A 12,308-nucleotide genomic window follows, 5' to 3' on the forward strand; every position below is an offset into this window, starting at 1 on the left:
TGGTAAACAGATTTTTCCTGCATAAATGCTTCCTGCTCTACATAGTAGCATGCCCTCACTGACGAGGACTGGGGCTGGGAAAGGCACCGTACCTGCCGACACACAGGCTCCTCGTCATGGACATTACACCAGGTGACTTACAGGATGGGGACAAACATTTTTAACAGAATCAACAGTGCAACAAGGACTCCCGCACAAGGAGTCAGCTGGGTTAATGGCACCACCACTGTCAACGGGTCTCCTAAATTGAAGGTAGAACTAACAAAGAACAAAGCATTAAGTTAGTGCCCTAAGAAAAAGGAGAAAGATGCCCAAAGCTCTCATCGGGGAGGAGACTGTCAAGTCACGTTCACCCTGAGGATTCTTAACAGAGACCCGACGCCTAGAGGCGTGTGTAGATCTGTGAGCCGGCTGGGGGAGGACTGCATTCCACGGCTGCTCAGCTCCAGGCTGGGGGTGTCGTCTGCCACTGTTCTTACAAAATGAAGCCCAGATTGCAGAGCACCCTCTTTCCAGATCTAGAAATCCTTTCTTATTTCTTACATCATTTTAGTCTCAATGTTACTTTAAGAAACAAAGAGGCGGGTATGAAAAAAACTGAGATTAAAAGTAGGTAAGTGACATGCTTGAAGCTCAAGGTCAAAAGGACCAGTATTAAAGGGAAAACCCAACTATCTCCCCTTACAGCCTGGCACTCTAACCCTGAGCCTCTTTACAGGGTTAGTTATGTAATGGAGGATAAGACAGTAGCCATGCCTAGTCTTTGATTTTTAAAGCGACACGCATCTCCCAATCTCTTCCAATGCATGACAAGCCACACGTCTGCTGATGGTACTCGAGAGCGTAACCTCACAGATCAATGCAGTTCATCCCCCACGATTAACTATAAGCTCCATGAAGGCAGGAAATGTGTCTCTCTCATTCACTCATTCACTGCTGTATTCCCAGGAACCAGAGTAGTGCCTGACAACAAAGGATATTCAAGAAATTCTTCCGGAATTCATTTACTTGTGCATTCATTGCCCAAGGAGATAGACAGAACCTCGGTACCGGCAAAGGTAGAATGATTATCACCCAAAACTACTTTCTGAAGTTATGCATCAATTACTAAGGCCATCTCACACTACAGGAGGATCTAGATACACAAGGCCCCGCGACATAAAAGGTGCCCCTGGAAGACAGCTGAGGACACTGGACACTTACATGCCTTAGCCCCTGGCGCTGGGGGCACTGCGTCCGACTGCTGTTTGGCTGAGGCGGCCCCGTCTGCATGTGAGGCCTGAACTGGGGCTGAGCCACGGGCATCAGGGGCGGGGGAGGAACAGAGAGGTGGTGGTGCTGGTGCTGGTGCTGGTGCTGGTGCTGGTGCGGGTGCGGCGGCGGCGGCGGCGGCGGCTGGTGCTGCGAGGGTGCCTGGAGCGGGGGCGGGAGCGGGGGCTGCTGCTGGGGCTGAGGGGGAGGCGGCAGCGGGGGGTGCAGGGGCCCCTTCCAGGCCAAAAAGAGAGAAGCAACAGTTTATCATGTACGTACTGCTCGTGTTCCAATTCAGCCATTTCCTTAAAAACCCCAACACCAGAAAGAAACTTCAAGTGGCACTAAAGTTTCATTTCAGATTTGTTGATGAAGCTGATACTATCTTAAATGCAGTGATAAGCCAAAAGCTACTACCCTGCATTTTATATTTGCCCTAAATCCTTTAGATCCTGAAATTCCAGGAATTTATCCTAAAGAAATAACTAAGGATGCGAGCAAACACAGCCTCAAGGACGTTTCCTGCAGCACTGTTTCCAATACCCAAGGACGGAAACCAATAAACGTGCGCCAGAAACAGTGACAGCCGTAAAACGTCAACTCGTGCAGTGTTTTCAAATGCCGTGGTGAGAGAACTCATCACCATGAGAAGACGGTAATTACATGTTAACTGGGAAAAGAAAGCATCACGATGAGGATGCAAGCACTAAAGAGGCTGAAAGACATGTGCACCCAAATGTTAGTGGTAACTGTTTCTAGATGGTGGGATGACTTCATTACCTTTTCAAATTCCTATCTATACTTATTTCTGCAATGCACATGTAGCAATTATATATATTATATTATATATATATATATATTTATATATATATATATATATATATATACACACACACACACACACACACACACACACACATTTATATGTATTTTGGTTGTGCGGAGCAGCTTGTGGGATCTTAGTTCCCCAACCAGGGATTGAACCCGCACCCTTGGCAGTGAAATCACAGAGTCCTAAGCACTGGACCGCCAGGAAATTCCCAAATTAGATTTTTTTAATAAAAAGAAAAAAACATTTTATTCTACTGTAACACCTTATATAATAACCATTTTCCTGTTCTTACTTTAGGTACATATTCTATGTGTTTCTAAATAATCGGTTCAAGCACATCATCATTACATACCTTAACAGGAAACTTAAAACAAAGAAAAAACATACTGGGTGAGAGGGGTATCAGACTCAAGGCAGCTGATGAAACATAAAACACCAGCAGAGGGCACTCAAATCTCTCAAATAATGAGGGAGCAGCAATGCTTTTTTTCCCCACTACATATTGCAGGAACATAATTTGACAAAGAACCTTATTTCCTGTTAACCTTTTAAGAATCTTGCAATGATAAGCAAAGGTATTATCAAAACATGCCCTAATTTCATTAGCAGTGTATAGTATATCCTTTACAAAATCTTACTACTGAATTTTTTCATTTCCCAAAAAACGACCATCACTTTCTCCATTTCTCCTATGATTAAGGAGATAAGCAATACTGTTAAGGAAGTTGTCTTTAATAAAGAGCACATTTAAGTTTAATACCCTTGTTCTTTAAATAATCTCCACATCTTGGCAGACGAGAATAAAAATGTGAAAGGTTCTGACTTGAATTCTGAAACACAAAGCCAGCCCCGATGCCTACCTGCAGGTTAGGCTGTGTGTGGGCGGGCAGGAAGGGCTGTCCTGGGCCGGGCAGGAAGGGCTGTCGAGGAGGGATGAACGGCCGCGCTGCTGCGGACCCTGGCTGGCTGAAGTGCAGGATCCCCACCGGCCCCGGCGGCTGGAGGGCTGGCCTCACGGGCCTCTCTCTGGGGAACACAGGCTGCTGCCCTTGCTGGTTAAATGCTGGTCCAGGCTGGGTGAACGGTAAGGGACTGGGAGTGGGCACAGGGTGACCACTGCTAAGAAGCGTGGGAGGAGGTGGCGGGGGAGGGGGACTTCGCTGTTCCAGAAAGAGATGGCTCGGGAACCTTGGTTCACCTGAAACGGAAGGGCGTTGCAACGTTATTGCCCTCTGGTCACACAGAATACACACTTCACAGAAATCAGTTTTATGTACTGTCTTACTATGGACGAAAATTACAAGAGGTGGCTGGGGGTGAACGTCTGAAAAGAATTCTACATTTTGCCTCTTATTTCTAGATTGCTACATTAGTCATTTTCTATAGATGATTTCCTCCTTCGCATGAGATTTTCACATTTCAGATACCAATAATGTCCAATTTTAGCATGTGAAATGATAGGCAGAAGGGTTACGGGACAAAAATCTGACACTCTTAACAAAATCTCCTATTGGGAGCTAAATACCGTTTAAAACATAAGCGTGTTCAGGCACGTCGCCCCACGCGGCTTTGCTCTGTTACTCTGCGCCATCCTTTACCTCCTAAGAAGAAAGGGTCTCGCTCCTGGGGAGGCGGCGGGGCCCTCCACTGGTCCTGAAGAGGAAGCCGAGGGGGCTGGCTGAAAGTGTTGGGAACAGGTCCAGGTGTGTGCTGTGGGAACTCTGGAGGGCCCTAAAGCACAGCAGGAAAACAGGGTGGAAGGCGGGAAAATAAACGGTAGTTTTCAGAAGGGTGTACATGTTTTAAGTTTTCCTCTGCAAACGTCAAGGAACTTATCTCCTGAAGCCGCCACCCCCGTATATAGACGCACACATAAATATATATAACCTCATATTACAAAATAGGTGATTCTGCCATAATGAAACAGTCAAACGTCAAAATGCAGCATCTAAAAATTAATTCAATGTTTTAACAGCACTACAAAACCAAAAGAGTATTATTTTTAAGCTTACTGAAATCCATGCAATTACTGAGCCTCTTGCCCATTAATCCAAAAGACTAAATGTCTGCTTTCAGTGTTCCTGACACTCATCTTCTCAAACATGCTATTCTTTGCTACCTTTTTCACACAACCATAAGCCACAGCTATGAAGCTGCTTTATTTCAACAGAAGAAAAAAGAAACTGAATGTGTACCATAACAAAAATCAGCAATCGGGCTTCCCTCGTGGCGCAGTGGTTGAGAGTCTGCCTGCCAATGCAGGGGACACGGGTTCGAGCCCTGGTCTGGGAAGATCCCACATGCCGCAGAGCAACTGGGCCCGTGGGCCACAACTACTGAGCCTGCGAGTCTGGAGCCTGTGCTCCGCAACAAGAGAGGCCGCGATAGTGAGAGGCCCGCGCACGGCGATGAAGAGTGGCCCCCGCTTGCCACAACTAGAGAAAGCCCTCGCATAGAAACGAAGTACCAACACAGCCAAAATAAATAAATAAATAATTAAATAATTAAAAAAAAAAAAAACAACTGGTACTGTATTTAAAAAAAAAAAAAAAAAAAAAAAAAAAAATCAGCAATCTCTGACGGAACAGGACAATGTGAAATGTTTAAGAAACCACATTACTACGAAAGAAATAATACAGTCAGATTCCACTGGCTAGAAATTCTGAACTCTTAAAACAGATTACCATTTTCCAATAACTGCAGGTTACCAGTAGAACTCTACAAAGACAAATTAAAATTACTTCACTTTTTAGCCAATATTTTATAATAACTTTAAATGGAGTATAATCTATAAAAATTTTGAATCACTACGTTGTACACCTGAAACTAATATTGTAAATCAACTATACCTCAATTTTGAAAAATTACTTCATTTTTCAGTTGGCCTTTCAAGCATTTATGGAGATTCTTTTAAAACACCACATTTACTTAAGAAAGCCTCACAACTTTTTTTCACTTCTTTATCCAGAAATTCATTGATTATACATACTGCATCATCAAAATAATATTCATTTAATAACACCTCATTCTTTGAAGTATTTCTCAACTTTCAAAAACCACACTTTTCTCATAAACTTAAAATTCTAATGACTTTTCTGTCATTTTATTACGAATTAGCTGTTCTTTCTAAATGTGACATCATATTATAACACTGAAAATGCTTTTGCAAACTACATTTGCCTTCCTTCTCTCTTTAAAGGTCTGCTCTATCCATAGTGTTGTAAGAATAATGCAAAATGAACACAATAAACACCACAAACCCATATGACCACTGGCTATATAACATTAACGAAATTAGATTTACACACAAATATTACATCTTCATAAAAACACATGGTACTGAAACATATGGATCAGAAAGTTGCAAAGCTTAAATTCTTGTAGTCTGTGTCTATCAGTTTACGTGAAATCAAGGGTATTCTCACCTTACCAGTGTTTGACATCTGACATTAGGGAACATCACTTCTCACTCTAGATAAAGGCATCAATTAAGATACAACTGGGGGCTTCCCTGGTGGCGCAGTGGTTGAGAGTCTGCCTGCCAATGCAGGGGACACGGGTTCGAGCCCTGGTCTGGGAAGATCCCACATGCCGCGGAGCAGCTGGGCCCGTGAGCCACAATTGCTGAGCCTGAGCGTCTGGAGCTTGTGCTCCGCAACAAAAGAGGCCGCGATAGTGAGAGGCCCGCGCGCCGCGATTAAGAGTGGCCCCCGCTCGCCGCAACTAGAGAAAGCCCTTGCATGGAAAAGAAGACCCAACACAGCCAAAAATAAATAAATAAATAAATTAAAAAAAAAAAAAAGATACAACTGAAGCAAACATCATCAGAGAAATGTTGGATTTATAACTGAGAATACATACTGTATACACTCATACTAAACCATAAAGCTTTTTACCCCTAATAAATGTATATATTTTATCGCAATGTTTGAGACTTTACTAATATGATGCTTTGATATGGATATTCTTCAATATCTACTATTTTTTTACTATGGTAACAATACGCTAGAAAAACACATTTCTAATAGCATCGGCTATCCTACATTGGTACTGATTACATCTGCACTAAGAGTTTCAATGGACTTGCCTTCTGTCTTCCACTGCCGCGTTCTTTCCTCGTTTTAAAACTACTCTTACTTTTGTGTGAAGCCGATGAAATACGTGGTGTGCATTTGCATGGATATTTTGCCAGGTAACTTAAACAGAACATTTATTAATAAAGTATTTCTTTATAAAATATAGCATTAGTACCCTGTGTATAGTTTTACAGGCCTTTTCCCTTGTGTATACACGTATTTCAAAACTTTCTGGACGATAACAAATTAGCAATCAAGGTCCACTCATTTTCTTGTTGTTGTTGGCCGTGCCACGTGGGATCTTAGTTCCCTGACCAGGGATCGAACCCGTGCCCCCTGCAGTGGAAGCGTGGATTCTCAACCACTTGACTACCAGGGAAGTCCCCAACCTTTTTTTTTTAATGTTTAAACCATTTTTCTTGGAGTGGCCCAGAAAATAGAATTTTAAATTGTCTGCCCTCTGGCTTGTGGCAAGGTTTGACTGGTCACGCTGCCTCCAATCCGTGCAATCTGACTGCATAAGTTAGCGACGTTCACCTAAGTAAAACCCCGTTTCAGCTATACGGCGTGTTTCCTTAAACTAATTTGATGTATACCTGACTGTCCCTCTTCTGGAGGGGGAAACACCAAGAAGGAGTTTCGAACAGATAAATACAGAAGGGACAGATAAGATTCATTAACATCACCACAGACTAAATAAAACAAGCTATGGGATGTAAAAGGTAAAAGAAATCACTGAAATTTAAAATCTTTTAAAAATGAAATATATGTATTTTTCATGAGGCTTTAGCTTACAAATAGTAAAATATTAACACCTACTTGAAGACAGAAAACATTTTCAGCCTTTAAAGTGTATTAAGAAACAACAGCTCTCTTCATATACCTGTGCTGTGATCACTTACAAGCAGGTGTATGTTAGCCTGCATCAGGTCACTAGGGCAGGGTTTGTCTGGACACGGGTTTGGTGGGGTAGATCCCAGCCAGGGAGCGAACAGCACCACGAAGCCTCAGAAAAGCCCCTTGGGTATGGAAGTGCCCCACGGCAGGGGGACTGCTGCACCAGGAAAGGACCTCAGGCCCGTCCGTGTTCTGAGAATCAGGCGGCAAGCTGAAAGACCGAGTTGTGAACCTGGGCCAGCGCTGGAGCAACCAGCAACCTGCAGGTCCGTCTGCTGAGCTGGGCACGGGGTGGCATCAGGACGGCTCCAAGCAAGACAGGGAGACCTGGGGGATGATGGCTTGGTGAAATGCAGGGGCTGGGACTCGGTGGGTGCTTACTTGGTGTAGTCACCTGGATTCAGTGTCGATTCTCTTGCTTCTCTGGCTGGTCTGACAGCCCTGGGGGAGCTTGGTCAGAGACTCAGGACCCGCGTAAGAACCCAGGCCAGAGCCTGAATCAAGGCTCAGGTCCGGGCACGGTCAACCAGAGCGGGAGATAATCCTTTCTACTCACAAGGATTCTCAGCCTGTGTGTGTGCAAGCCCATGCTCCTGACACACTCCCACTGTAGTACAGCGGATAACGGCAGCGACTGGCACAGAAGTCACACAAGTAACCCTGTGAAGCCAGCGTGAGCACCTGCTTCACAGTAAGAAATAATGAGGACCCAGGCGTGACGGCAGCAGCTTCCACCACCTGTGGCTCACGCACTGCCCCCCAGGCCCTGTGCAGAGCCCCTGACCACCTGAGCTCATGAACGCACAGCACAGTGACATCGGGGGTATGTGTCCTACTTCACAGCCAAGGAAATTGAAACTCAGGACATTAAATAATGTGTCCAAGGTGACACCATTCTATTTTTTTTTTTAAATCACAGATTTCAATACCCAAGAAAAACAAGTTAAGATGAGGTAGGGGAAATTTCATTCCATATGGTATAAATCTTGTCAAAATGACTAAATTTGGGGATTTTAAAAACCATACTTTCCCCTGACTTAGATATGAAAATGATCGTCTAGCACATGAATTCTGGAAACCATCACATCCCATACAAACTTCCATATACTACAGATTTCTTCAGGAAATGTTCACTCTATACTTCTGTTTCAGCCAAAACGTGAGCCCTCTCATAAGCCCTCATTATACAAACTTCATTTTCTCCCGTCCCTCCTTCACTCTCTCACCGACCCGTCCGTCCCGCAGCCACAGTGTTTCAGGAGACCCTGCGTGCACGTGGGCCCCAGCGCCCCGCTTCTCTATGGCTGCTGAGTACTGCTGGGTAAAACTCTCCGTACGCTGAATCGGACTCACTCTAAGTTTCTATTTACTCTTTTTTAAAAAAAATAATAAATTTATTTATTTATTTATTTTTGGCTGTGTTGGGTCTTCGTTGCTGCATGCAGGCTTTCTCTGGGGGCTACGCTCTTCGTTGCGCTGCGCGGGCTGCTCATTGTGGTGGCTTCTCCTGTTGCAGAGCACAGGCTCTAGGCTCACGGGCTTCAGCAGTTGTGGCGCACGGGCTCAGCAGTTGTGGCTCGCGGGCTCTAGAGCGCAGGCTCAGTAGTTGTGGCGCACGGGCTTAGCTGCTCCGCGGCATGTGGGATCTTCCCGGACCAGGGCTCAAACCCGTGTCCCCTGCGTTGGCAGGCGGATTCTTAACCACTGCGCCACCAGGGAAGCCGAGCTTCTACTTACTCTTAGCGGGCCCAGCACTGTCCCTCACAGTCTCCCCTCCTCCTGGCCAGCCCTCCCAATGCCCAGGACATTCTCCCTTCTCTGAGCATCTTCTAGTCCCTCAGCCTCCTGACCTGCCCTCTCTCACCCTCCTACCAGGTAAGATGCTTCCTACCCACCCCCCGTCAGGTGTCCCCCTCCCCTCCTCCCCCGCCAACAGTGCTCTCTGCGTTCTCGCTTCCTTTCTGTCCCCTCCACTTTCATTCAGCTACATCTACAGAGAAGTTTCTGGCATGAATCATGTGTTTGTTGCTAATTTTTAGCAGCAGTCTATTTGTTAAAAATATTAATTCTCATTCTATTACTGCATTTGGTCAGATTTTTCACTTAAAAAATAGGAACAGGGCTTCCCAGGTGGCACAGTGGTTGAGAATCTGCCTGCCAATGCAGGGGACATGGGTTCGAGCCCTGGTCTGGGAAGATCCCACATGCCGCGGAGCAACTGGGCCCGTGAGCCACAACTACTGAGCCTGCGCGTCTGGAGCCTGTGCTCCGCAACAAGAGAGGCCACGATAGTGAGAGGCCCGCGCACCGCGATGAAGAGTGGCCCCCGCTTGCCGCAACTAGAGAAAGCCCTCGCACAGAAACAAAGACCCATCACAGCCAAAAATAAATTAATTAATTAAAAAAAAAGAAAGGAACAGTATGCTGAATTATAACAGCAGTTGAAAGTATTACGCTACTGATTTGTTGACAAGCTTTCAATCTGAACTACAGTCAGCATACTTCAGGGCTCATAAACTCATTAGCTGTATCAGTCACCACTATGCTAACGAGCTGACAAAAAAGGACAGACACAGGGAGACGGTGTCAGAAAGGAGGACGGGAAGAGTAAAACGCATTTTCTGAGAAAGAGGGAAAGTCCTTTGGGGCTATTTCCACTTAGCCTTTCAGTACTGCGTTGTATGAATAGCTAGAAAGCAGCATCACTCGTTGTGGGAACTTTTACTAACTTACAAATGTTTCGCCGATTCCCATAAGGGGTAAAGCAAAACTTAACCTCTGTTGTTCAGAACCACTGTAATCACAGGCCCCAGTCCAGCACTGCTCCTGCACCCCAGCTCGGCCCACTTCCACTTCCGTCCGGTGTGGGTCACTGCAGGACACGTGGGGTTTTGCACAGTGCTGACATCGGCACTGCCAATACCTGGAAGGCAGAACTCAGCCCCGTAAGAATGACTCCTGAACTGCTCCTTCACTCAGCTTCACGGAAGCCAGGGAGTGACTGACTCTCTTTGCCTTACTTCCTTGATTCTGCTCACAATTAGAAGAAGCCTGGAAAAGCGTCCTGACTTTTCTGTCTTGACTAATAAACACAGCTTTCTTCATTACTTAACATGTGAAGCCCCGATATTTCTTACCACTTTTCTTAGCAGGCTCGCATCAGGCTGGGAAAATACTCGGTTTCTTCTGAAATCTGTAGTTATTTGTAAATTCCATGAGTGCATTTTAGTGCCACAAGCCTCACCCCCTGCTGATGAAGCTCTGACCGGCACTGGTCACGTGGCTGCTGCAACAGGGCTCTTTATAACCTTCTTTTCCTCCTTCCATTAGACAGTTAATTTCAAGCCCTCCCAACGATAGGTTTTCTCATTACAGATAAGGCAAAATGTAAGTAGAAAAGTAGACTGGCTTCCCTCCACTGTAAGTAGAAAGTCTGCTAAATTTTGATTTTTACCTTGCCACAGGCTGAGATCAGGGAAAGTATTCACCCCTTAGCCCCTTCATCCTTTTCTGAAAAGGAAGTAGGGGGCTTCCCTGGTGGCACAGTGGTTAGGAATTCGCCTGCCAATGCAGGGGACACGGGTTCAAGCCCTGGTCCAGGAATATCCCACATGCCACGGAGCAACTAAGCCCGTGTGCCGCAACTACTGAGCCTACAAGCCACAACTACTGAGCCCGTGAGCCACAATTACGGAGCCCACGAGCCACAACTACTGAGCTTGCACGCCTAGAACCCGTGCTCCGCAACAAGAGAAGCCACCGCAACAAGAAGCCCACGCACCGCAACGAAGAGTAGCTCCCGCTCGCTGCAACTAGAGAAAGCCCGTGCACAGCAACAAAGACCCAACACAGCCAAAAATAAATCAATTTTTTTAAAAAGTTTAAAAAAAAAAAAAGTAGTCACTGAGTTACAAGAATAAACTCAAAGAGAGACTGATAATTTCAAGTTGCCTGAGAACTAAGTACATTACTTCTTGGGTCTCTAAGCACTTTCAGGTTTCCTGGGAGATTATATTGAACATTCCTAACTTCTAAAGACATTTTTTGGTATTAAACTGAAAATAACATTGGGATCATAAATCTTGCCCCCTCTGGAATTTTAATATTGTGATTTTCATCTCTTCCCCAAACCCTCTTCCCTTTTACTAATCATCCATGTGCTAACTGCACATACACAGGCATTCAAGTGTTAGCAATACAGAACAAAGCCCCGGAATTCTTTCTCCACCAGTAATATTTAACTAGAACTTTATTCTTACTTCCAAATGACCCTCTATTATATAATATATAGTATATTATATTGATATAATTATACTATAATATAATTACAATTAATAAACGTATCAGCTTCTGACAATTAACGTGTTTCCTTGTAAGGTGAAAGACAAATCAGCACAGATCTCCTTCCTGTGCTCTCATTCTGAGTTCAAACCGGAAAGCCTTCACAGAACAGGTATGACCAAGTCCTAGTAATTTTACCTCCTAAATCTCCCTCAAGTCCACCCCCGCCTCTCTCTACCCTTCACCCACAGAGCCACGAGGGCCGAGACCACGACTGCTTCATTCACCAGTGCATTTCCACGCTCGGCACAGAGCTTGGCACAAAGACGCCCATAACACGTAAGGGATGGATGAACCGCCTGACTCCGAGGCGAGGGGAGCCAGGCCCCACATCTAACGGAGAATGCCGCAGCACGCCCAGCAACCGGCTGCCCGGGAAGCACACGGTCAGGGAACGGCTGAAAGCCTCAGGAAGCAAGCAGAGGAGGGCGGACCGTGCTGACCGAGGCGCCGGCGACCAGCCCCGAGGCTCACGCGCCGAGCGGACTCGGAGCACAGACAGGGCAGCAGGACCAGAGAGCAGCCAAGACCAACAGACCCTGACTCTCCAACCTAACTGTCGGAGACAATTTGCTGTAACTTGTCCTGTAATGATGTAATATAATTAGAGAGGAAAGGTGACGTGAACCTGGAGACTCTCGTCCTCACCCTATGACCACGCCCCTAATTTTAGAAGAATGAAACTGAGGTGGATAGTGGGTGGGGTACACTTCCAGCACTGCTGTTCAGGAACACAGCCCAGGCTAGTGTCCCCATCTTGCCTGTAGATCCAACTGAAGAACCATGCACCTGTAAGATGAATGAAGCCAATACGGCCTCATGACCAAGTTCCTGGCAGATGGCGTGTGAGCAGAAGTGAGGTGGGCTGGTTCCAGGCCCGGTCAGTGAAAGACAACCTCCCGTGAATAATC

At 45.7% G+C, this 12,308-nt stretch overlaps 1 protein-coding gene across 5 annotated transcripts in view; it reads right to left on the reverse strand.

Annotated features, from left to right (window-relative positions):
- Positions 1-12,308, reverse strand: part of RBM33 (RNA binding motif protein 33) — a 116,476-nt gene that overhangs the window by 33,328 nt on the left and 70,840 nt on the right. For all 5 annotated transcript variants that reach the window (XM_059932956.1, XM_059932955.1, XM_059932957.1 and 2 more), the window contains 3 exons: positions 3,682-3,814; positions 2,944-3,281; positions 1,204-1,485 (listed from right to left, as the gene is read on the reverse strand). In XM_059932956.1, the coding sequence (XP_059788939.1) occupies positions 1,204-1,485; positions 2,944-3,281; positions 3,682-3,814 (753 nt within the window). The remainder of the gene's footprint in view (positions 1-1,203; positions 1,486-2,943; positions 3,282-3,681; positions 3,815-12,308) is intronic.

This window comes from Balaenoptera ricei, chromosome 9 (genome assembly GCF_028023285.1).
Source record: "Balaenoptera ricei isolate mBalRic1 chromosome 9, mBalRic1.hap2, whole genome shotgun sequence".
Classification (NCBI taxonomy): Eukaryota; Metazoa; Chordata; class Mammalia; order Artiodactyla; family Balaenopteridae; genus Balaenoptera; species Balaenoptera ricei.